At 40.8% G+C, this 26,955-nt stretch overlaps 1 protein-coding gene across 1 annotated transcript; it reads right to left on the bottom strand.

The window, feature by feature from the left end:
• ITM2B (integral membrane protein 2B) lies at positions 1-26,955 on the bottom strand. The gene is made up of 6 exons (XM_086881298.1): positions 26,392-26,955; positions 9,572-9,700; positions 7,328-7,534; positions 5,250-5,360; positions 2,009-2,159; positions 1-722 (listed from the first exon to the last, which is right to left on the bottom strand). The coding sequence occupies exons 1-6, from the start codon at positions 26,488-26,490 to the stop codon at positions 631-633; spliced, it is 789 nt and encodes a 262-aa protein (XP_086737424.1). The 5' UTR covers positions 26,491-26,955; the 3' UTR covers positions 1-630.

Here is a 26,955-nt window from a genome sequence, read left to right as displayed (position 1 = left end):
TTTTAGACAAACAGGTTTATAAGGTTTATTTTCCATTGCACATACATGGATTATATACAAGTTAGTAACATAAGTTACTTCTTAATTTTCTAAAAGATTGTTACAGCAAACACTTGCCATTTTAAAACATCAAGTCAGAAATCAATCTCAAAAAGGTAAATATGACAATATTTTAAAAACAAAACAAATTGCACTTGGTTAGGAGAGTCAAATACAGGTTTGTCTATATGCTGTAACAAACTATATAGCAGGTAATATTACAGTTAGAAGTAGCTCTTGCAGTCCATTTTTACATTAATAATTTTTTTCAATTTTACTTATTTAAAAACTGGTGGAGATTTCAAAGACTTCTTCTTCTTCCTATTTGAGATTCACATGAAATGCACTAGCAACTAAATCTTTATACAATTGCTATTCAAATATAAGAACACCACACCTGAAAATAAGGAGAAAACTAAAACGTATTGATCTTACATGTATCGTGAGATGAGAAGTATGGAAGGTGTTCAGCAAGAAAGCCCTGTCCACTACTTACATAAAAGAAAAATTTAAAAAATAATCACTGCACACAATACAAAGGGTGGGGTCATACTGTACTTTTTAAGTCTCCTGTAGCAGTACTATGCCTCCTTACTGTTCACAGATGAGTGTTTCCATAGCAAACTTGTTCTCAAAGTGTCGAATTTTTCGGCAGTTGATGGCTTCACGCTTCTGAATTATTCCTGTTGTAGTGGCAAAGAACAACAGAGTGTCAAGAGAAGAAGGGCTGAGGTACACCAGAGACAGAAGTTTTACATTTGCTTTGATGTCACCAGAAATCAGAACTACTCCTCTCCAACCCTCCCCTCAACAAAAAACACACAGGCACACATTCAGACATAGAAAATCAGTTGGCAGGGAATGATCTTGAAAGTGTGATGAACCAAATCTCAGTACTGGTTTAGTGGAAACCAACCTGCCAGAATCCCCCACTGGCTAGTTTTCAACTCAGATCAGCTCCCAGTCTCCCTCTCTGTGCATCTGTAAAAATGCTTGTGGGGATGTGAGAGAGGGAACAGAAATAGAATAAACTGCTCTACACAAAAAAAAGGAGCAGATTTGTAGCATTTAAACATTATCTTGGAAACAGAGAAGGACAGAATTTAACCAAACTGTAGGCAAACATGCTCACTGCCAACCTGTGCTCACCATTTATTACAACAGGATAAACATACTGAATTTTTAAATGGATTTTGGTATTAAAATCTTTCCATTTTCAAACCTCAATCTAAATTGCTTTTATAAAATATATTTCTTCTTTTTGCTTTCCCTAGCAGTCAGGTCTCACAATATGACAGGAGCAATTAAACTGCTTTGGTATGCACTTGCACACCACAAGCAGATTACACAATAACAACAGGAAATCAAACAACCAAAAAGCAAAAAAACCCAAACCACCAAAAAGCAAATCCGAGTAACTTCTGAATGCAAATTTTAAGGCAGTATTTAACAGCTTTTCAAGACTCTTCCAAATAATGTTTTTCAGCCATTTTCCCACAAAAAAAGTACCAAGCACTACAATTTTCCTGTGAAGACAGCTTATTCACATTTCACTGACACAAATAGGAAGACATGTAAAAATGACAAGAAGAACCTGCAATTCTGTACTTGGAATACAAGGCTAAAGCTTCTCCTGTATTAAAGATTTTTCTTTGGTTTTGGGTGGGGTATGTGGTTTAGGGCTCAAGATTGAAGAAGAGCATCAACAAAAGCCTGAGCTCCAGAAAACACACCCATGCACACACACACACAGATTTTGGCACTCCTAGGTCACTGGGACCTTGAGCACTTTTGCACCATGACATGACTTATTTCCACACCTACACAAGAAAATATCAGACACACTGAGGCCCACAGAGCTGGTTAGTGCAATATGCAAGCCTTGCTTTAATTAGAGTTTTTTCTTTGAACACACTCAGGCATCACTGAAGCTTTTTCCATCACACGAGACTGCAGGAGAAGTGTTTACCTTTCATGGTTTCTTTGCGCTGTAGTTTATAGGTTTCCTTGCCGCGGCAGAGGCGGTAAATAAAGAATCCCAGCTGATCCACATTTTCAATGCGATCAGTAACAATCATCTGCTCGTGAATCAAATAGGACTGAGGCAAGTATGTTCCAGCCTGTTGAACAAAAATGTAACAGCTCTGTCAAAAGCCATCTCTTCGTAGTCTGAGTACACAAGAAACACTTTGCAATGTTTTTCTTCAACATATCTTTGAATTATTTCAAAGTATGTATTATCCACAGACTTTCATTCTAAATGTGCAAACTTCACTGCAGCACAGAAATATGTAACAATTACATTCAGAACTTCCCTTGATGCTAACACCCACTGCCCTCCTGCTACAGTAACATCAGCCTTCAGCAGGTTTTTTTTCTAGGGGTACCCACAGTCACAGGTCAGTTTTGCACTTATTATCATTATCCAAAGTTTTCACTTAATTAATAACAACTCACCAGACCTCAGTGGGAACAACCCCCAAGCTGGAGTTGGCAGAAACACAATCTACATGGAGATGCTCCTGCTGATGAAGCAGGCCGGCTGCAGCATAGTCCAGCTGCAGTCCATGGGGCTGGGAAGCCTTGAAATTATTCACAGCGTGGGGCACTGCTCTCAAGCCAAAGCCAAGACGAGACCTTCTATCCCTGGTAAGTTATTATGGCAACTCCCACAATTGTTTATGTGGAAAAGTACTACAAAGCCAAAGTGGGGCATCAGGTGTTTCAAGGCAACACACTGAAATGGGTATGACATGCAAAGACCTCCCAGGCCCCCCAGTATTATTCTGCCACAGATGAAATCTGCCTCTGTGCACACCTCACTGTACATGGCTGAAGATGTACAGACTTAGCTGCCAGCCAGTTTTCTAATACCACCACTATTAAATAATCATCCATTTTTAAAAATACTAAGAAATCCTGTTAAGAGTGGTTCTAATTTATAGGGGCATAGAAGGTGTTCCTTGGCTTTAAAAAGAAAATGATCACTTATTGTGAAAGAAAATTCAGCTTCTGTTGTGAAAGCTCTCTGTATATTTTAGTGACAATAAACAACTTGAAATTTCCACTGTGAAACAAGATCATATTTCCAGCTCCAGTGGCATGTTGAGAAGCTGATTAAATGCTATTCTTCCCAGTAAAGAAAGGATTGTATAAAGCTCACTTTAAATTTTGCATGAATGAATAAACCATTGCAAGAAAATAAACCATATTTTCTTCAATATATACTATGAGGAAAACGACAACAGGGGTTTTTTTAAGTAACAGCTTAGCAAATGTCAATCTCCCAAATCATCCCACTCATTATTTTGTAATTAAACCTCTGTTAATTACTGATCTTAACTCCTGGTCTCTCAAATCTCAGGGGGGAGCCCTGAGGGAGTGCAGAGCACAGCAGCAGTGCTGGGCACTGACAGGGTGGGCAGCAGTGCTGAGCACTTGGGGGGCAGCCTGGAAGGACACTCCTGGGCTTGTGCCCTCCAAACCACAGATCTCCCAGCCCACCCCTGGACCCAGCCTTCTCAGTCCTCCATGGGTGGGACAGGAGGAGAGGAAAGTCAGTGCAGGAATCTCCTCTGCCCAGTTGCTGCAGGAGCAATTATCCAGTGCTGGGATCCAGCATAGCCACAAATATCATCATTTTTGAGACATCCTGTGCACTGTGTACAGTTAAAATTAGCCAGCTGGCTCAGCAGTGGGAACGAGGTGGATGAACAAATATATCTCAGTTTCAGTTTTGTTTCCCAAAGAAACAAAGGAGGCCTTTCATGTCTGCACATTGAAGCAAACTGTATCAATATATAGAAATGTGGATCTTTAGGCTAAAATGATGATGTTTCTTAAACACCAGAACAGCCCAGGCTCCTCCATTTTCATAAAATGACCTCTGCGTGTATTCAGAGCTCATTTTAATGAAACTAGCACATCAATTTCTTACATTTTTTTGCTGGTGCAACCAGTGTGACTGCAGGACAGTATTCACTCACTTTGTGTATATGCAGCATAGTTTTCCAGATTCCAGTAACAAACATTTAACCTGATTTTCTGTGACATCAAATGCCCACAGCTTTTTGTTATTACAATGAGAATTAAACAGATGTCTCATAAAATTAGGGCACCCACCGTTGGGGACAATAATCAAAACCGTTTGCTTTTGCACAGATTTTCAGTTAAATGCGTGATGCCTGGTTATCCTCTTACTTGTAAACCAAGCATATTTGATTCAGGACTAATGACAAACAAGGAAATTAACAGATTTTAAGTGAAATTCGTATGATCTAAAAATGGAAAGAAAACAGCACAGGCAAAGTTAAAAAAAATGGGGTCACTGAGTTTTATAGACACCACATCATCCTTATGTACAGGAAATGAAAGTGTGGTTAAATAGCCAGTCTCAAAATAGGAAGCAAAAAATCAGCAAAGGACTTCCTTGTGGTAACTTTTCACATGAAATTTATTTATTTACTCAGAAATGGCTAAAATGGCTCCTGGTCTCCTAATTCCAAAGCCTTTTTTGAAAGATGCAAACCCAAAGGTGATGTAACTGTTCTAAAGTTACAAAAGCCCAGTAAAATATTAAAACATTCTCCTCAAATCTTAGACACATTTCATCAGTTCTCTTCCCCACTGGACTATTCTGCTCTTCTGTGAAGAAACCAGAAGGCCGGAACCCAAGGTAAACACTATTTAAATCTGCAACTGAAAGCATACATCATGTGAAGTGCTCAGCAGATCCAACACATCTCATGTGCATCACTCTCAAGCCACTGGATCAAAGTGGGGGCCAACTCTAGGGATCAACACTTGAAACAATGGCCCTGTTAATGTTCCCACTCTTATCTACTTCATGCCTCTCAGCTAACCAGCCTTAGTCCAGTGCACACATGCTTCCTAGAAACTTCAGTCACAATGGATTATAAATTAAAAAGCACACAAGACTACCATCTAAGAGTGCAGCTACACCACATTTACATGGCTTTGTCAGCCAATTTTACAATACTGAAGAAAATAATTTTTTGTCTTCCTCTGAATTAATGATTCCTTCATGATTGTAGATCATTGTCTAAGAAGGTTATAGACTTCTTTTCTCTTTGCAAAGACCTCTAGCATTCATGTGCCTTGTGTGAATGTCAGAGTTCTGCAGAAGGGAAAAAAACCCAACTTCTACTTGTTCCTGTCTTAAGAACAAATTACTTGTGATTTAATCATACCTTGATATTGATGAGCAGCTCCAGGAAATTTTTTGGTGGCATAACAACTGAAGTGTTCAGAGGAATCACATAGCACTTATCCAGGCTAAGGTCAAGATAGGCAGTGAGTCTCTGTTGAGAAAACATTTATTTTAATCAAAATCAGAAAACTGACAAACAGATGTTGTTGAACTGCTATTGCCTTGTGCTGTTCTTCAATTTATTCCTTTGTTCACTGTAAAGTCTGTCCAATAAACTCCAATATTCAGGCAAGTAAATGCACAAAGGGCAGCCTTGATGAGAATTTATATTTTCGACAGGGACTTGGGCAAGGCAGCAGGTGATGAGGAGCTCAAATGCACTAGGCAAGGAAACTACAAAGGTGTACCTGAGCTGTTATGGAAACAAGTACAGTGTCCATTTATGACTAGTGCCTTCGCTGTGAAACAACAGGGCAAAAACCTGGCTCTAATCTTCATGGTTTTATATTTTGTTACAGTCTAAAGAGGAAATGCTGCTGTAAGAACAGCAGAATACAGAAAGGAAAAAAAAATTGCTACAGACAATGCAACAAAAGTAGTTTTAGGTTCAAAAATACTACTGACTTGCAAGGTTAATGATTATTCATAGTTGAACTATTATCTTTATACAGTACCTTAACTGCAGTATTTGCCAGCATTTGATAAAAAGCTTAGGGAATTACCCTGATGAATCCTGTAGCTCTGTTCACTGAGCTGTGTTTTACTGCACCTGTTCTTGCTAAAAAAGATGTTATCTCTAGCTGCTGAAGGCTCTGAGGTTGTGTTATATACATATTTTATATGTATATAAAATACTGAGCACAGAAGCCCAGCAGTCAAAATAATGCCAGGACAGCAATCATCAGTGCAGCTAATCTCATTACATGGAGCAAGTGCTGTACCTATGGCAAATGACCCTTGCACTAACCTTTACAGCAAAGCCTTTAACTTATTAAATCAAAAAGTAAATTTCTAATAATATATTTTTCTTACTTGCTTCTTAGATGCTGCTTTTTTCATTTTCTAGTTTTCCCTCTTTAGAGTCTTTATTCTAACTCTTAACAGAAGCTCCCTAAATATATTCTGAAATATTATTTAAATTACATAGCTTGAGCAAGCAATGTTTTCCTCCAAATCTGGCTATGAATATTTGATAGATAGCACTTTAAACTCTGAAGTTTGCATAAAAAAATAGGACACTTCCTTATTCTTTTTCAGCTTAGCTTAAAAAAGGCTGTTCAGCGAAGTCTTCAAATGTTCACAGAGATTTAGCTTCCTGAAAACCAGCTGTATAACATTTCATCACCATCAGACAGCTCCAACCATGCTGGATCAGGAAAGGAAGGCTTCTAATTGTTTTACAGCTGCTCTTAACACTGAGAGCTGTAGGCCTGTCAACTGCCTTAACAGAAATTTATTACCATGATTCCTATCAATCAAGGTTATTTCTCCAAAAATGGAAGACAGCCTTGAAACCCTAGTTCAGTACCTCTAGGAATGGTAGTAGCCTGTGGTGCACGAAAAAATTAATCTTTGGCTTCCTGTGGCATCTGGAAAATGAGCTGTCTTCCATGGTCCATCCCCTTCTGCTGCTGGCTTGGGGGTTTGAGCCATGCTAGGAGAGCACCTCTGGAAGTGCCTGAGCACACCCAGTGACATTAGATACAATCAGCCCCTCCAAGCTGGTGTCAAAGCTACCTCAGCCCTTTCCAAATTTCCCTTGACACCACATCAGTTGGTCAAATTCTGGCCCAGTGGACTCAGCAGAGCAAGAATAATATTCTCTAGTTTCTCATACTAAGGAGAGCAAATAGATCCAAGATTTTTCCCTTCCTAAAAACAGAACTGTATTTGCAAATGGTGGTTTACACACTACCTGATGATGACTGTATCGTGCTGTACTTTATGCCTGGTTAATAACTGCTTGCAGCCTGCTGCTGATCAAAACATTTCTGCTACGTCCTCCACCCCTCCGCTTTCCCCCACCATAATAAATAAGGAGTATATTTATCAGGATGATTGAGAGGGAACATTTTTTATGTTTTAAATGCTTTCAACTTCTTCAGACATATTTCTTACCCGGTGGAAATCGTGGACGATATCAGCAGGATCGCTATCAGCAAATTCAGGGACTGGCACACTGATAAACTCAACATCTTCCTCCTCCAGGATCTGAATATTTTGCTCAATTGTGTGGTAGCGAGCACTCTGAGCCTCTGCCCCAGGCTCAGGTAAACTTAAGCCATCTTCAATGTACTTTATTCCACAGAAATACACACCACCTTGCTAAAAATAGTAAACAACCCAGCAACAAAAAGATCAGTAACACAGAGGTTTCAAGTAATGTTCTCAGAGCACTGAAGAGGAGAAAAATTTGTCAGACTAAATGAAATTTTTTGCCTTTAACTTAATTCATACACCAAAGCAGGAGCCAGTTGCTATCTACAACAGGACCATGGCTAAAATGTCAATTCCACTCATCCCAGAGGAAGTTCTTCCCTTGAATTCATGGAGAACAGGATCCCATAAGAAGGTTCTTAAAATCCAGTTTTCCATGTACTTTCAGAAAGACAATAAAGTTCCTACACCTATATGTATTCATATTATTATTATTATATTATGATCTAACTGTAGTCAAAATTATTATTAAAAATATTCAAACTGGTCATCCAAATCACCTTTAAAAAGCAAGTCTAATTCTAAATTTGGCCCTGCTTGCAACAGAGGGTTGGACTACATGACATCAAGACTTTCCTTCCAAACTCAATTATTCTGTGGAATTGCTTAGTTTTACAAGAGTCTGGAAAGCCACTTTCTAAAATAATTTTTGAACAGCTTTAAGAGATAAAAAGAGAAATTGAAATAACTAATTTGTCCTTTTGCAACAGTACACATGGAAGGCTACCTAAGTGAAGCATAAAATACAGTTAAGTCACAGGAAGTCATGTATCAAATCTGCATGCCAGATAGTTTTAGAAATATAAAACTCTGCATATACACATGCCATCAATTTAAAGTTTTACACTGAAAACGTGTCTTCAGTGCAATGTCAGCTCAATTCCTGAATGCTTCCTTTAAGGCAGATCTGACTCATAAACAAGTAGCACAGGTTAGAATTAAATGGCACTTTCAGTTTCATCCCACTGGCAGGTGAAAGGTGGAGCACCCCGTGCTCAGCAGGGGTGAAATGTGCCTTGGAAATGGGCCTTCAGCTCCTCAGCTCGTTAATCCACCCACCGGGATAAACTGTGCTGTTTAAGCATCATCGTTTGCAACACTACCGATCCCCTGTAAATTTGGTTAATGTGATAGACAAACAGACTACAAACTGCAAGTTCAGCTAGAATTTCTCAAGCTTCATCACTTGGCTTTCCATTAGCAGCTCCTAAATGGGGGAAAAGCAACAGTCCGGCTATCAAGGACAGGAACATGATTTTTTACCTTACAATTAGGTGCACTAACTAGTGGGCTAGAGAGATTCATATTTTACCTCTCCCTCTCTGGCTCTGTGATCTTGCAACCCCAGCAGTTTCTGAAGCAGGCAGGGTGTGCTCGCACCACATGGGCAACAGCCCAGCACATCCTGCACTGCCTGGTAACAACTCCCCCCAAGGGAACCAATATTTAACTCAGATCTCCCATGTTTCAGGTAAATGCTCCGTTTTCCTGGCACTGCTGCCTTCAGAGAGCTCCTCTTGCAGCAGTACCATTTGTTAAAAGACTCAAAATACATTTTGTTAGAGGTCTAATCTTGTCAGTGTGGATTAGACTTGACAGAGCATGTTTAAACCACACTGACTGTGCTTTTCTCAAGTCCCCTGCAGGGCCCATATTTCTTATCCATGTGGAGGCTAGGGAAGGAGAGAGTCACCATGTTGCTTTCACAGGCAGTCCCTTTCCTGTACATTAGCAGTGCCTTGTGTTAGGAAACCTGGGATCAAACAAGGAGGCTTTCAAGGGGTTAATCCACCTCCAGTATTTGGCACTACAAAAGAGAAAAGAGAGCAGATAAAAATCTGGGACACCACTGGGGATCCTAAACCCAAGTCCTATTTAGATAAAATTTTTTCCCTGCAAAGCAAGGTTTTCAGAAGTGTTGGTGTCTTTTGTTTGCCAGCTTCACTTCTGCCCTCCTCTGCTGAAAGGTAACTTCAGAGAAGGCAAAACTTAGGCCTTTAGAACACATGAAGTTTTGGAAAGAAAAACCAGTTTATTTTCTTTGGTTTAGTTTGTTCCTCTTCTAAATGTAACACAAAAAGAACACTCTGTTGCTCCTCTTCCCACAGAGAAAAACAGCCCTCTCATAACGAGTATGTGACTTACCTGGAATGCAAAATATTTGTACAGATAGGCACCGCCCAGGAACACACCAGCCAGCATAAAGGCCAATCCAAAGCACATGCACCAGCACCAGGCCCTTCTCTGTCCAACAGGCACAGCATCCTCAGGGTCCTGCAAGGCACCAGAGAGGGACCTTCAACACACTGTTCCCAGGGCAGGTAAGAGAGCAGATACTTCAGGCCCAGCAAAGACAAACACTGCATCCACCAGAAAAGGCTGTACGTGGTTTGGCACAAGTGTTTAGAAACTTGCCTTATTTAGTAAAATTTAAAACAAGTCTGCTTAAGTCGAGGTTTTGTAAAACTTGTGCTTTTAAGGCCATCACCACTGACTAAATCAGCAGACTTAAAAGAAAAATATAACAAAATCTCCTGAGATACCTAATAATACACAGTGAGCCACTTCCCAGGTTACAGACAGAAAAATATGCACTCTCAGGCAACCTCCATGCAACAACAGCAGAGTGAGGAAGTCAGCTCAGAAAGGTCAGATACTTTTTTACCTTAGTGTATGCAATATAAGTGAACCTGAAGAACCAACAAAAAATCAAAGGTAGTTAAGAGCAGTAAAATATATCCCTTCCCATGTTGTTCCATCAGAACAAAACAGCATTTACCACAACCTGGCTGGCAGAATAGCAAAGGTGGGAATGAAAAAAATATAAAGATGCTTTGTAAGTTGTTGTTAAGGAATCTTTCTGCTCTGAGACAGCATTTGCCATGCCTACATCTGCTGTCCATGTAGTACTGAAGGAATGACAGGATGTTTCCCCTTTAGGGCACTAGTTTGCATAACCATGCAGTCCCCACAGGCATCCTAAGCAATAAACTGCTGCTTGCAGAATCTTTCCTCTATCAGCCACATTACAATGCTCTTTCCTCCCTCAAGTGTTTGTGTAACTCATGTACAAAGTAAAAAAGAAAAAAAATAATAAATAAATATATAAATAAATACAAATCCAACTTTGAGCTACCCTGTTCCAAGCCAGGACATTCCTGGGAAAATATCTGAATTCAAGTAAATACAAAGAAATTCATTACCCCTTTGCAACCATGAAACAATAACATAGATTGATGACCAGGGCAAAATCATTATGACAGAATGAACAAAAAACCACCAAACCAGAAAAGTGAGGAAGAGCAGGACGGGAAGTGCTTGAGAAGGTTTTTTGACAGCTATAGTTGTTAGTCAATGTTCTGCCTGATGTATCCGGTCTTTTTGCTGCATTTGCTAATTAAGATGATACCTTATCTGAAGGGGAATTCCTTCCCAAATCTAATCCCCTAGCTGAAGCAAGTCTGACACCAAATGGAAAGGGGACCCTCCCTGTAAATGGTGGGAGAAAGTGGCACTTCCTGGGAATGACTCAGCCATCCCAGAGAAGGATAAGTAGCATTTTGGAGGGACTTACTTCTTTTCACTGATTATAGAGGGAAATTCCTTGGTTAACAAAGTAGGTCCCTAATTCATATGCAGCTAAAATTAAGTGATGTGAAACCCACCTTTACAGTACACTGCAATTACCTTTCATACACAAATGGCAATGCAGCTTCTTTGCCAGGCAACAGCTGCCAAAACCTGATTCAGAAATATTTAGAGTTAAACTGCACAGATTTCACACATTTTATTTTACTTTACCTTGCTAAATACCACAGAAAATCTGATTGTGAAATCTCCATCTTTGGAGGCTTTCAAGACTCAACTAGAGAAAGCCTTTGCTAATCTCGCTTTGGCAACCATCCTGTTTCTAAAGGGAGGCTGCAGCAGATGACTTCCAGAGGCCCCTTCAAACCAACATTTCTGGGATACATTACAAGGCAAAGTGAAATCAGCAACATTTGCTGTGGACTGAAAAGACACAATGTAAAGACAAGAAACAACTTTTTAACTCTTTTAGAAAACAAATTACTTAAAGAATTCATTGTAAAAAGTTACAGGATCACTAGCTGCCTGATTTTTAGCCTGGCTCTTTGCAAAGATTGAGGATAGGATATAATACCCATGCTAATCTAATTAACTCTCAGGTCAGGCTGAGAGTCACTGTGGATTCTTCTATAAATCATCTCAATTATAAATCTAAACCAGGTAAACCACGGATTTTTATTTTTATGTTGCCCTGTATCATTAGGTAACTATTTCCCTAGATATTTCAAAGCATACAGGACACCTGATTGAAACTTTTTTACAGTAGTTGTCACTTAAACCGTCTCAAGTTAATGCCAGAAAATGGGATAGCAAACTCCCTTTGGGATACAATATCAAAATATTCCCCAGTGAAGAATATAAAGAGTATCTTTATTCTTTCCTAGTGCTGCTTTCCTCCCCTACACCTTTTTAACTTCAACCGGAATTATCCATTGGTGGAATAACTGCCTCTTCCAATTTTTTTCATTATTTTGTAGGTCCAGAAAGACTAAGAAAACATGCATCTGGGAAATGGTAAGGCATACAGTGTATGAACGCCTACCTTGAAATGAGGGTTAATGTCAGATCAATTTTCCACAAGCCACAAAAATAATCAGGAAAAAAAGAAAGTAACTTTTACACTTTCACCATGCTAGGAGAAATTTGAAGGACAAGTTTATCAGTATTCCACCTTAAATAATTTTACTTTGATATATGAGATGACAGATGTAAACAACAGGTCTAATACAACTCTTTTATCCTTTACCACCAACTAAAGTCTACCATTATTATTTCTGAAGGTATCCCTTGTGGTGGCATGTTAAGCTATTTTGTATTTATAGTTGCCTATCATTGATTTGTCCCCAGCCCACCAAACTGAGAGCAAGAGTTCAAGCCAAATTTAGCCTCCTGCTTAGGATAATGAATGAAAACATGGCACTTTAGCATAGGCAGAACCTGAAACTGACAACACTGAAAAGATTTTATGCTACTAAAAGAGAACAAAAAATTTACTTCCTAGCCTGAAAAATAAGTATATTATCAAGCAGTTTAAAATCAGCTTAAATTAAAATATTATAAATAACTTACTGAAGCTAAATTATACTCATGTATGTAGCTGACACATGGCTAAGCTCTCTAAACTTTTGTATTGTTGCCACGACAGCTTAGTTCGGGCTGTATTGACCCAAAAGAATAATTTATCCCTTGCTATATAAATCTGACCCTCTGCACTGCAAGAGGAGAAAGTGCAATGGATGCTCACCCTGCTTCCAGGTGACTCATGTTCTGACTAAAAAGCCATTAAGTGAAAGCAGATCCCCACTAAGAGGGACAGTGCTGAACTAGCACTTCTCCCCACATGGTTACAACTGCACTTTGTTCCCCGGCAGCAGCGCTGACTTCTGAAGCCAGAGCACAACACGAGACTGCAGCCTCAATGACTAATTTTTCTCGAGGCCAGCTTTCCACCGCCAGAGGTATCTCACAAAAGAAAGCATCATGTACCTGAGGTGAAGACTGACCTCTAAAAATACACCTCTCTACTTCTGTGAGCAGTAATAAATAATCATTAGTGTCCCGGTCCCTTTCTTTCCTCTCTTCTGCTTGATCCCTGCCCCAAGTATTTTCAACTCCTTTGTGAATCCTCAGCCTTAAGATGATGCCACAAAATTCATCTCTGATGCAAAATGCTCTAGGAGGAACTGGATGCAGGCCCAAAACTGGCTTGTTTCCCTTGATGAGCTGATTGTCCTAATTGGAAAACATTTGATTAGCCAATTTCCCATGGATAAGACACGAAACAGAAGCATCTCTCTGCTACTTGTACACTAAATCCTACAGTGTTGAAATTAAATAGTTCAGAACTTCCCAACCTGAATAGCTTCAAGCTCTGCAGAAACAACTTTCCTTTCAAATAGAACACAAGTATTAATTCTCTATTATTTGAGACGAGCGAGATTCAAATCTGGAGTCTTCTCACAAAGAAATGACAAGATGACTTCAGTTTTCAGAACAGATCCCTTTACTGGTGACCAAAGCAGTGAATGTAAAACTGCCCTCTGCCTTCTTAATAAAACCATGAAACACTTCTGAGATGGGCACACGATACCACAAACTATTTACCAGAACACTTCTCAACAAGAAAGAGATCTTCACAAGAACAGCTTTATAACAATTAGCATTAAACCTGCAAACACTAGTAGTTATTAATGGCTGGTGGCCATATATTCTCTTTCTCTTTTCAGTTCCATTTTAATGGTTTTTGTTTTGTTTTGGTCTGGGGTTTTTTTTGTTGTTGCTGTTTTTTGTTTTTTAATAAATGCTGAACTTTAGAATGGCCAAATTAATGTTTGGGATAATATCACAAATGTATTCCAAGAAGCTCCAACACTGAGCCACAAATGTGTATAATTAGACTTGATAATTACTTAGATTTTCCCCTTGTGGCTTTTTGTACATAGTGGAATATAATTGCTTTAACATTATAAAAGTAAAGCAGTCTATAAACTTACAAGGCATATGTCTAGTTTGTATTAAAATGAGATGATCAGATCTTGTTCCTTCGCAGAAATTAAGGACACAACTATCTAAATCAGATATGATGGACAACATACTGTGAGAAGTCCAGAATGACTGCTGGACAGCTATGCAAAAGATAATGTCCCAAATTTAAAAATAGATACGATAGCAATAAAAATAACTTTGGGAGGGGGAAATGTCTTTCAGAATGAACAAGTCTTTGATCTACAGAGAAACCAGATGCAGAGCATTACTGAGTATTACAAACATTACTAAAAATGTCTGCAGCATAATGCACAAAACGTCCATAATTATGCATGTGAGAATAACATCTAATACATATACACAAACACATATATAAAAGCTTACAGTTAATGTGGGTAGAACTGGCTGGAAGTTAATGTGGGTGGGACTGTTCAGAACAGTTTTCCTCCAAGGTCCTCTGTGTGCCATTTAGCTCACATGGACAGACAGAACACAGTGGGACAGACTGAGTTTCCTGAAGGCAAATATTGACCAACCGCAGCTTTAATTAGTGGAACAAGAAGGAGGGAAGTTAATGATGACTCCCTAGAAGTGTTTTTTAATGAGAGGCTAAAACATCTTTAAATAAAATAATGACCAACGGCTTTATAAACTGAATTCTGTTGGTCAGGCTCGCCTGCTCTGACATGTAAATCTGACATCTGTATAAAATCCTCACAAAAGAAAATCAATTTAAAATGAACTTAATTTAGAAAGAGCTCTGCATTCCTTTGATGGTATTCCTGCCTGAAGACTGCTCCAAGCCTGGTATTCTATTTATTACTTGTTGCAGATGGGAAATTAAGACAGGCTTTTGCAAGACTCCTCACTTGGCAGATGCTGTGAATCTGGAAGGCGATCATACTGATCTGCCTCTAAACCAACAATTTTATGCTTACTAATAAAATTAAATTTAGATTTTAAGTACAATCATCTTTTAACTTGCCAGTTGGGAAAAAACACTCTATATACAATAGATGCTTGAGAGATTTCTCACTTGTCCAGAAAACAAGCTATGGCTGTTTATATGCAGTTGATATCTGAACATTGCAACCCTTCAGTGCCAGCACTGCCAGTCCTTCTGTCACGACAGGCAGGGACTTGTCCATCTGACCAAAGGCTCTCTGCCTAGAGAACAACATGAAAGCACAACCTTAGTTGTGCTGCTGTTCGCTGTAGTCACATAGACTGAAAAACCAAGGAGATTAATCAATTAAAATTATCTATTAGGCAGTTGGTACTGTTAGCCTCTTCTTGTATTTCTCATACCTGTATATGGTCTTTGAAATAGCACTGTAAATACAAAATCTTTTAGACAGCACTAGGAAATCCAGAAGTGAGAAGAAACTAAATTCCTGGAGCTTTACAAGTTCAAAGTCCAAGGTTGTTTTAATTGCTTGAATGTTATCTTTGACGAAATAATGGGGGAGTTTTATTAAAATGTAAGGTATCTGTCAAATGACTCATTTCATTGTTCAAACATTGTAACTATAACAGAATAAAAACATCAGTATAAGTAGCAGCTCAAGATCATCTTAAAAGGGGAAGGAGTGCTAGTGGGTCGGAAGGTAGCTGCAGCTGCATGTATTGGGAGAGATAGAGGTGAAGAGAGAACAAAAACTGGAAAACAGGCAAGAGTAGGGGAGCAGGAAATAAAACTCAGAAACATGTTGGAACATGAAGAGTTCAAATTTTCTGCAGGAAATAAAGGAAAATTACAACTGCAAAGTGAATGTTAAGGACAGGAATCAGCAGTTCATCCACAGCTGTGTGATAGGACAACAAAAGAAGCATGTCCTGAAAAGTCATCCAGCAACTCCTAACCAACATGAGTAATCCTGATTTACCTAAACACTGCCTTCATTTCTGAGATAAGAGACTGTAAAACCTGATGGCAGGTAACAATTAAAAAGGATGGGTAAAGAAGGAAAAAGCCTGTAACTATTCAAATTGCTGTTTTGGTTGAATTTTGGAGCAGCACTAAGATGAGTCATTGTTAGCTTTGGTCTTACATGGACTAGAAAGTGACGTAATGGTTTTAAATGGCCTGAAAGTTGTATTTTCACACCAGGCAAAGACTTTTTTTCAGGTGATTCACCTGCACTTTTGGCTATGTCCTCATCCCAGGCTGTCTACAGCAAGTGTACAACTAACCACACACTGTATTTGACTGTTTTCTTCAAACTGTGTTCCCCAGATTGTTCCTCCTCTCTGTCCAGTTTCAAGATCCACCAACTTCCTTCCCTGGCCACTTATCCTGTTTATGCCCCCTGGATCTTTCCCCACCCAAAGCAGAGTTCTCCGGTATCTGCCACAGGCAGAGTAACTGGGCACACCTTATCTCCATTTCCCCTCCTTTCATCGCTGCCCCAAGATAAACCACTCATCACCATGCTCTGGTGAAGAGGAGCTGGGCTACAGCCACAGAACTGCTCTGGACTTTGGCCTGCCACATCAACCAGTGCAGCACTCCTGTGCCTCTTGGCCTGCGTTTTCACCGCAAATGCTCAGGGCAAGGACTACCCTCCAGAATCTTTTTCTGTACAGATGTTGGTAGCACAGGATCTTAATACCATCTTATACTCCTGCTGAACACGAAGAAACACTTCTCTTATGGCATGACCCTGAACACTGGCACAGCTTGCCCAGGGAGGTTGTGGAGTTTTCCGTCCTTGGAGCTGACTCAGAAGCTGACTGGAGGTGGTCCCAAGCAAACAGCTGCAGGTGGTCCTGCTAGAGCACAGGAGTTGGCCTGGATGATCTCTAATGCTGGCCACTCCATAATACACATCTACAGTTTAAAGTAACTCTAATACTATACTATATAGGTTGAGGATTAACAACTCCAGCCACTTGCTTCACTAAAGAAAAAAAAAACTTCAAATTTCCAAGACCTCTTGATCTGTGCAGACAAGTAATAAAGCTCCACACAGCCTTTACTTCCTTTGCTTTGGAGTTTTATTATTCTTCTGTCTTCTCCCCAGATCCTGCCATGAAAACTTTAACAAAACCTACAATATTTGGAAAATGTCTTGCCTCTAAATGTCTGGATGCTCGGGGTGGAAATCAGGTTTATTTAGAAAAATATATTAATGTTGCTGAATTTATCTATGCATTTTCATAAACTGGAATGATGGAAATTTGTTCTGCATTCCACACTTAGTTTTCTCACATATTTAAAGAAAAGAGAAGCATCCTGGTGCAAGTTTGCAAGTCATAGGCTAAAACATGCAGGTAGAAAGTCTGCACAGATGTCTAACAAGAGGGATTAATTTTTTAAACAAAACCCCTCAAACGTAAGAAGTCCTATGGGACATTCTTCAGAATGCATTTTGCCTTCAGAAAACAAAATCACCACACCCTTTATAGTTAGAGCATACTGAACATGGCATTTCACTAAACTGTCCAATTTTAAAACTGCTTCATTTTTTAAACATTGACAAAATAAACCCTTTACCCACCTGCATTTTTTGACTTAGAACTGACTTACATTCTACCATACTTACAAAAACTACACTAAATCAATCTATAAGTTTAATGAAGTATTTCTTTCATCTTTATCCTGAATTAGATCAGTTTGGAAACAGGAACTTAGAAGGTTCCTATTCCACATAAAATGGATCAATACTAAATTATCTCTTTGACCTTGATTGTTCCAGTCCCTGTTTCTCCCTTACCCTGCTCATTTCTTTTATCTGAAATTTCTTTTTTTCCTGTGATTGCCTGATTCTCAGACATCAGTATGATGGAACACTATGTGAATTTAACCTAGATTTCTCTCAAGGCTATTTTCCCAAGTGGCGTTGGCTCTTTCACCCAAGAGATCTCATTAGCATGCACATATGCACCACTGAGCCTCGGAATTTAATAACTCTATTCCCAGTTCAGCCACAGATGGCATGTCATCTCAAGCAAGTTACAAAGGCTGTGTCTCAGTTTCTCTAAAAAGCAGAATCCAGCATCACAAAACCCACTTGTGAGGTCTGTAGTCCTGCTTCAAAGAAGGGTTGACTCTGAAGCCTGTCTAGGTTGCTCAGGGCTCTTGACCAGCTAAGGTTTGAAAACTGCTAAGACTGACACTTCAAAGCTTCTCTGGGTAATTTCCTCAGCAGCATTCAGTTCTGCTCAAGACTGAAAAATATTTTGCTTCTATCAGTTAGAAGCTCTCCTTTTTAAATTTATGACACCAGGCACTGGGAGGCTGCTGTGAAGTCTTCCCTGCAGCAGTTTGATTTCTGGGCTGAACAAGCCCCACTCCCTTGGCTACTCCTCACAGGGTATAACTTTGAGCCTCTGACTATTGTGGTCAGAGGACTCGCACCACTTTGTTGCTGTCTTTTTTTGGATCAGAGAGCTCTCAGCCTTCAGTGATGCCAGTGACCAGTGTCCAGCTGACTGGCCACCAGAAGTCCTGGGTCTTCTTCAAGCAGAGCAGCTTCCCAGCCAGGTGGTGCCCTGTGTATCCTGATGGCTGAGATGAGTCTGCTCCAGGTACAGAACTTGGCATTCGCTATTTCTGAAACTCATGAGATTTTGGTCAGCCCATTACTGCAGTCTGTTGAGGCTCTTGTGAACGGCAGCCCTGCCCTCAAACACATGCACTTTGCTAATACATGTATTAATGAATTAGAATGCATAGTACCTGTACAGCAAGTACAGTTCTCTGAGCGGAAACCGTTCTATATGCAAATACAGGATAGCATTTAATTGTAGCAGTTATGAGTATCAGCACAGGAGAGCTGACTTTGGAAGGCTGATGTTTAATTACACCCTCTTTCTAGACAAAACTGTTGTAACAAACTGAAGGGCTTCCGTACAATTAGACTATTCAAAGTCTGAAGTGGAGCACACACTCCAGGGCCCAGCACCTGGCAGCATCACACCCTGCAGGATCACAGACCTGGCCAGTGTTCAAACATCTCCCGAAAAGCTTCCTAAAGCTGCAAACCTTAAGCAAGACAACTCACTGCACTGTGCAGCAGCCTCCGAGAGCCCTGTTTGGACTCACACCCTGCAAAGGCTGCCGCATTTTCCAATGTGTAAATGCAAGGGTTTTCTCTATCTGTGTAGGCTTTATCTTTTAAAATAAATACATAAATAAACAGGCCTTAGTGATTCAGCAACTATGTGAGATCCACCCCAGAGATCACTGACCCCTCCCAGTTATGATCTTCCCAGCGTGCTCTTTTTTCACAGTCATTCCACCATCTCATTCTACCCACAAAAGAGCAGAAAGCTGCCATCAAAGTGGGAGTTTGCTGAACCCTAGGACAAAGACAACCACAAATTAACCAAGGACTTGCATTCAAGCAACTGTACTCTTAAAATGCCTGTGGGTTTTATTTTTATGTGTGTGTGTATATATATATATATGAAATTATATGTATTGCATACTTAATAATATATAAACTTTAGAAAAATTTAGAAAAATATTTGTGTACACACACACTGACACTACATGGAAAGGACAAACAAGATACCAATTTATTTTTTTCCAGGATCTCTATAATAACTGTTGGGAAAATAAGATTTTGGTATTTTGTCATGATGAATTTTGTACAGCTGTTGCACAGAGGACCCTTGCTTGTAGATGACACATGGATCACTCAGGAAGGACCTGGTGCTTTTCTGTATGTCTGTTGTGGCCCAAACCCTACCTAGGTCACATGATGTCTTCCACAAAACCATTTCTGACTTCATTGCAGAGCTCAATCTTATTAATTATCTCATTCCTTTGGTTTATCACATCTGTAAAATTAGGACAGATATCCGAATTTTACAAATTAGCATGCTTTTCATCTGTAGATTCAAAGTAATTTCCACTGAGGATAAAAAGCAATTCATAAATAGTAAGAAAATGAATGTTGTATTATTCATACAGATCAGGAGACTAAAAGCAGATAATGCTAACCTTTGCCAATCATAGCAAAAGGGGAGGATGGGGAGAAAAAAAACAGGGAAAAAGAAATCTGTGCAGTAAGTACCAAAACACATCATTTTTATCCCAGCTGTAGTTACATTTTAAAAATATCATAATGTTCTTCAAAGTAGAGAATAAAGAACATTTAAAATTACTAGGACTTAAAAATGCAGCATTTGCTTTTGAAGGTATTTCCTGAGAGTCACAGAGAGAACTATTTTCTTTTTATGAAGAGCTATCTGATGCCTGTAGCTACTGGCTACTGGGTAGAAAATACATATAAAGCTGACAAGTATTCCAAAATCACAACTGCAGATTGGTTAACTGAAAACATTACTGGAGGTGTATGCTTACCATTCTTACATACCTGCTGAAAAGTCTATTAGCATCAACATTTACTAAAATGCTGACAAGAAAAAAAAAAAGGGAAAAACCTACGCAAAAACACAACTGTGAGGTTACATTTGCAACTGCAAACATTTCATTAAAATACTTAACAGAAGAAAAGAGTATATATACATTATATTTTGAAATGAAACTTTTCTTGAAATACATGCTCACATGTTGGATTAAATATTCATTATAATGGAACGAGTCAAAACCATTTCCCTTGAAAATACTGCTGATTCCAAGAAAATTTTCTTTCAAATGATTTTCACAAGAAAGCACAGCATTTCATTTTGATCCACATCATCAGAATTAACTAATTTAACTTGATCTTTCCCATTGAACAGAACTTTCATTTCAACAGCCTCTGTTTAAGTGGTGCTTTTCATACTACTATGCAATGTTAATATTTAAACCAGTTTCTTGAAGCTCACCAAAAGAGTACTGCAGCACAGAGGACAGGAGTGAACATAAGATAAGTACTTCTGGCATTTACTGTAAAGATACATTACAGTGCAGGATAGTTTTTCTAGATACTGCACTAAATAAAGCATCATCTAATTACAGACTTTTCCATATGATGATATTAAGGGGGAAAAAAAAGTTCTCTGATACATTTTTAGGGCAAGGGGTCTCAGCCAAGTGGAAGTCTGGGAAACTGAAGAGAATCTACTTAGAACTGCAGAAAGTACTCACATTGTCTTTCTAGTCATCCCTGCACTGAGCTCACATGAGCTGTGTGGTACAGCCATCAGCTCTTGCTCAGCCAGCCAAAAACGTGAATGATACAAACAGCTGACCAAGCAGTTATCACAAAGGTCTGGCAGAATACATCCTGTTTGAAATATTAAATATCATTCTTCTGGGAAACAGTTTTATTTCTCAACCAAGCCTTTACATTTGTTATTCGGGTCGGGAAGTTATGAGAGACAGAAAAGGAAGCGAAGATCAGAAAAGATACAGAGCACTGACAGAACTCCTCTGTCCCACGGGTTCACGTCCATTGCTGGGGGATGACACAAGCTCCTCCAGATCGCATTTTGAACTTTGTAATTCCAAATCCCTAAACTCACTTAAAAATAGCAAGAGATTGTCAGAGGAGCACCACAAAGTTTTAGAGATCCTGGTTTTTTTAGTGTTTTCTCAGTTGCTGGCAGGCTTTAAGGAATAGCTTTAGGAGCCAAGAGTCTCAAGACTGCAGTTACCTTATTTTCAGGAAGCTGCACTACTTAACCAGTAGCACAAATTCATAATGTAAAAGCATGCAGTGGAAGATAGCAGCCACAAGGCTTCTTTTCTTAGGAGAAGTCCCTCATTAACAACACAAATTTTGTTCAGTAAAACTCAATTTACACTAATTCATATTTTTGGGTACCCATAAAATCAAATAAAGTGACAGAACGAACCCTCTTTGTGCCTGAAACTGGGGGGTTTTCATCTATGGTTTGGTGGATTTTCATTAAAATTTTAGCAATATCTGGGAGAAGGAGGAGAGAATCCACTTTATTAGGATGTTTTACTTCTGGTCCTCTTTTAAATAATCATGTCTTAATCTCAACAATGTTCTGACAGATAGCAGAAGCTGGTTGGTTTAATGACCTAGTTGCATCACAGAAAATAGAGGAAAATACAAAGACTGCTCCTTCCCCAACAGCATCTGGTGTAAGGCCTATAGAAACTTGGCTGGAGAAAGCCTATAAAGGGAATATGGAAACTCCTGAAAGAAAAAAAGAAATTGAAAACAAACAAAACAATCCTAAATCACCCAGCTATTGAGACGTTCCATGAAGTGGGAAAACATGCTTTCCTGACATCAAAATAATAAGCAAATTACTATTTTTTAGTGGATACAGTAACTTTTATATATATGTGAAAAACCTGTAAAGTTAATGCCTTTATTTCAGAAACAGTTAACACCAATTACACAAAATCCAAGGGTTTATCTGCACAGCAAAATAGTGCTCATTAGCTATTGCTCAACAGTATTTCCTAGGTGGATCCCTCCACTCTGTGTTAAAAATGTCTATTTTAGTATGCTTTAGGCAAGATTAAGCTAAAGTGAAAAAAAAAAAGGTTAATTTTAAAGGTCAGAGTAATAATGTTCTTATAAGGAAAAAATGCAGAAAGCTGCTGATTTAATTAAAATTTAAAATTCTTAACATTTACACTTTCACACTGAACTCTCTGCACATGCAGTTATCCAATGGTCAGCCACAATACATATGAATCCACAGCTTCCATGCACAAAGCTGGGTGTGGTAAAGATGTGCCATGTTGAGCACCCCAAAAAAGAAAAAAAACAGTTTTAAAAGGTTGCCAATGAACCTGGCAGAAAGGAGCAATAGCCCGAGTCACTGAGGGCACGAAGATTTCTGGGAGGGCTGAATCTACTGAGTGGCCTTTACATAATGTCTGAAGACTTCAGCTCAGAAACTGACTTTATGCTCAGAACCATCTTTGGCTCTCCAAAGATCTATTGTAGGGAGAAATGTTAAATTACTGCACATTGTTTGTTTTTTGGGAAACTGGGTCATAAAACACCCTATTGTAAAGACAATGAGCAAAATGGAAAATGAAATGTGGCCTAAGACCCTTCACTAGGAGGTTTCTGCATTTTGGCCAAGAATTATGGCATAGAAGCACCATCCCAACAACAGAAACAGAGTTGTAATGGCTGCCTACAGTAATTATGGAGACACTTTCACTACATGCCATAATACCGAGCAGTGATTTATGCAGAGACAGGATTAGCACTCTGGATTTTTCAACTCCTTTTTAAGTAACATACTCTAAAGCATAGGACCACTGCCTTCTGTAAAACCTTTTTTTTTAAGACATTGTTTCCATGACACATCCCCTACTTTTCTTGCCTCTTCCTGTCTTACCTTTCCTGATTAATTTCCGATTAGTATCTGCATCAGGGGTTACTGGGCAAATTTTGGCAAGATCAGAGTATTTCTATGCTGTATCATCAGCATATTTTAGCTGCAAATGCTCTTTGCTAAGTCCTTGGAAGATTATGTATTTGAGAATAATCCTGCAATGGCAGAGTGTCAGTCTTCAAGGCACTGTGCTGGGAAAAGCAGCAGAACGAGACTGTCAAAGAATTAGCCCAAAAGCTCGTTCCACGAATTTTTATTTTCTCAACATTTCAGAGTATTTGGCTTTATTCATTAATCTCAACTAGTTTACTAATATCTCTAGCTCAAACATTTTTTAAGTTTTGGTAATAAAATTGTGATAGTACAATTCTGTTGATCCTCTTCTTAGGGCTTTCCTTTTACTTTAGTCCAGAATGCCTCCCAGGACTTTGTTCATATAAGAAAGCTTCATAAAATGTTGTAATATTTTTCATGTTTACACTTGTGGTCCAGATCTATTTATTTTCCTACAGAAACAATGTAAGAGAAGGGAAAACTAATGTCCCATATATGCTGTTTTGGAGATGTGACCTTTTTCAGTTTACCAGAATTCTTTCTTCCAATATACATTCCCACACTGCCTTCAAACCTCACTTGAAGCTAAGGGTTTTCCAGCAACGATGTGATATGAATAATGCATTTGTCAGATGTGGTTTATTTTGTCCCCTTTCCTGCAAAGAACTGCATAGGCAATTGAAGTTGAGGAGGGGCAGGGGAAAATCTGTTTCTAATGCAGCTGTATTCGAGAAGGCAAAGTTCAAAGAGTGGATCTTGCACTTACCGCAAAGGTATCGAGTTTTACAAGGGCCCTCAGTTCCTTTCCACCCACTGCCCCCACCCCAAGATCTGAGAATAAGCTCCCAGACTTGAAGAATTACAGTACCTCTAGAGCTACATGGCATTGTTTGTTTCACTGCTGTTAATCCTGCATGGATTGTACACCCTGTTCTACCAATCTTCAGACAATGCTACTGTACCAGATCTGCTTTTATTGATGCTCTGAAACACAAAAGCTCAAAAAAAGCTTACTCAAGAGAATTTTGCACACTGTTAGGCGCAGGTCTGCAGTTCTGAAGACAAAAGATAGAAATGTGTCAAGGAGAATGTCAAAGACTCGTCCCTCAAGAGCGCTCATTTGTTTTTGGAATTTTCATCTGTACTGAGCATCCCCTCCTAGCAAGCTATTTTAAGAGTGTTTCAAGCTTCGTTCAAGCGTGTTCATCCCCTGACAGCAGTGCAAGAACTTTTAAGTAGCTACTGTGAGATCAGACCGCCTTTTGACCTGGTTAATAAATGTTTACAAGTCTCATTTCTAGACAAGGAAAACAAAGTTAAGGCAGATCTTGTATGTCATCCTCAGCTGCTAGAATTTACAGCTCCACATTAAGGAAATCATAGTCAAATGACATGCTTCCGTCAGTGTCTGGATAGGGTCAGGAGGATTTGTTCCCCAGTGTACAATTAGCCAGATGTATTTTGTTTGTTTAGCAGCAGAAAAACAAGCCGAATTTGGTAGGCTATCTGGAAACAAACATCATCCAGGGCAGGTCTGGATTCCAAGGTAATAAGAAAAAAAATCATTTTCTGGAACATGCAGCTTGTGTCTTGCTCATACACTTGGGGTCAAACTGACCACCAAACCTGGGGTCAGGAAGGAATTCTACAGCTTAATCTAGGCTTGGGGAAGGCACTACTTCCTAAAGAATAGGACTCTTCTAGGAACACGGAGCACCTAATGGATTTCCTGTAATTGCAGGCAATCTGAGTAACAATACAGTCTCATCTGTTGTGGCACACTGTTCCAGAGACTTAAATACTCTGGTTAGAGTTTTATCTGAAAGTGCAGTATGCTCAGCAGAAGTGTGAAATTTAACCACTTGCTGTATCAGAGAGATGTCACTAGAAGCACCTTTCTGGTTCCCCTCGTCTGTGAAATGACAGCGGATTCTGCAAGTGAAGAACCTGGCCCCATCATAATCACAGCAAAACCTTCACCAGGGCACAACTCCACGCTACAAACTGAACAGATACTGTCCTCCTAGATAGAAATTAATCACTAAGATTTAAGAAATTAATAAACACTATCACTTTTGAAGCGCTAATCTGGTAATTCGGAGGCCCGATGCACAAGAGACTGTGCAAACAAATGAAAACAGCAAGACACTGTTTATGTGCAGCTGGCCATTTTTCAAGTTTTCATTCCCTTTTGAAAGAGCTTAGAGCAAATTACACTACTCCGAATTAAAAACTGGTTTTGACCACGGGAACACAGAAATTGCAACCAAAAACCTTTATATTCTAGGCAGCTTTGCATTTCAAAAACTTTAAAAGCCGCTGGTGTTTTTTTCTTCGTTGCCGTTTGCAGAGGGGAGGCGACAACAGCGCCGGGAGTTTGGGTGCTGTTTTGGGGCGGGGGGGACGCAGCTCTTTGTTTCTTTATTTAAGCCAGCCCAAGTTCCGAGGCGAAGTTCTCCGTACCACACAACCACCAGGCTCTGCGAACACGCTGCGGCACAAGCGCGGCCGAACCCCCAACTTCCCCCTCCAAGCGCTCCCTTGCCCTGGAGCATCCGGGGTCCGGGAGCTCGCCAGCGGCCCGCCGGGCCCCGCCGGGCGGCCGGGAGGGATGGCAGAGGGGGGAACAGCAGGCACGACCCGCCCTCTTCCACACAAACCGGCTCCCACCGCCGGCCCAACGCAGCTGCGGGAGCGGGCGCGCAGCCGGCCCTCAAAGCCGAGGTGCCCGCGGTCCACGCGCTGTAGCGGCTAACAAACAAAACCCCCTCATAAACAAAACCCCAACAAAACCCCCCGAGCGAGCAAACAGATAAACGAAACCACCAGAGAGATCCCCGGAGTCGGGAGAAGCGGAGCCGAGAAGCTCGTTCCCTGTCAGCCATTTTAGAAGCGTGAGGCGATGGGGCGGCGGGGCGCACCGCTGCGCAGCCTTCCCCCGGCCCGCCCGCGGGGCCATCGCCGCGGGCAAGGGGCGTGCAAAGCACGGCAGCGTCCCCGCCGCGCTCCCCTCCACGGGCAGCCCCGCCGAGCGCAGCGCAGCCGAGCGGCGCGGAGCGCCCGGCACCGCCGGGCCGGCCCCGGAGGGTCGGTCCCCCCGCCGCCCTCACCTTGGCGTCCGGCGGCAGGATCAACACCTGGCTGTTCTCCTCCTCCTTCTTCGCCGCCTCCTTCTGCGCCAAGGCGGAGTTGAACGACACCTTCACCATGGCCGGTCCTCAGCGCCCCGCACGCAGGAGAACGAGGACGAGAAGCAGCCCGGACTGGCGGAGCTTCGCGGGCTGTCCCCTACCTTGCCACCCCCCGCTGCTGCCTCGCCGCGGCTACCGCCCCCGTCCCCTTGTCAGGCGGCTGAGGAGGAGGAGGAGGAGAGGAGGAGGAGGCGGTGCCTGACAGGGCGGGCGGAAAGAGGGGCGGTGGTGGCAGCAGGGCCTCGCCCTCCGCCCACTGCATGGCCCGGTGCGGCGGGGCGGGGGGCTCAGGCCGGGCGGGGGGCGCTCCGGCCGGGCGGCTCCGAGCTCTGGGCTCGGTAGCCGAGGGGCCGCCGCTCAGTCAGTGTCCTGCCGTGCCCCGGGCGGTATCACACTGACCTCGGGGCAGAGACCCTGGGGGCCCGTCGCCCCCAGCCCCGGGTTTGGCTCCTGTGCATGGCTGCTGGCGCTGCGCCTCCCGAG

This window comes from Cyanistes caeruleus, chromosome 3, assembly GCF_971803275.1.
Source record: "Cyanistes caeruleus chromosome 3, bCyaCae1.hap1.1, whole genome shotgun sequence".
Taxonomy (NCBI): Eukaryota; Metazoa; Chordata; class Aves; order Passeriformes; family Paridae; genus Cyanistes; species Cyanistes caeruleus.
Note: the sequence above shows the minus strand (reverse complement) of the source record. Positions and strands in the feature narration are given on the sequence as shown.

Bases quoted from the DNA above. Each gene is read 5' to 3' on its own strand.
- ITM2B (XM_086881298.1), bottom strand. From the start codon at position 26,490: ATGGTGAAGGTGTCGTTCAACTCCGCCTTGGCGCAGAAGGAGGCGGCG. The intron at 7,535-9,571 runs GTAAGTCACATA...TACTATTTTTAG, and splicing joins ACAAATATTTTGCATTCCAG to CAAGGTGGTGTGTATTTCTG. The intron at 5,361-7,327 runs GTAAGAAATATG...TTTTCTCAACAG, and splicing joins TCGTCCACGATTTCCACCGG to AGACTCACTGCCTATCTTGA.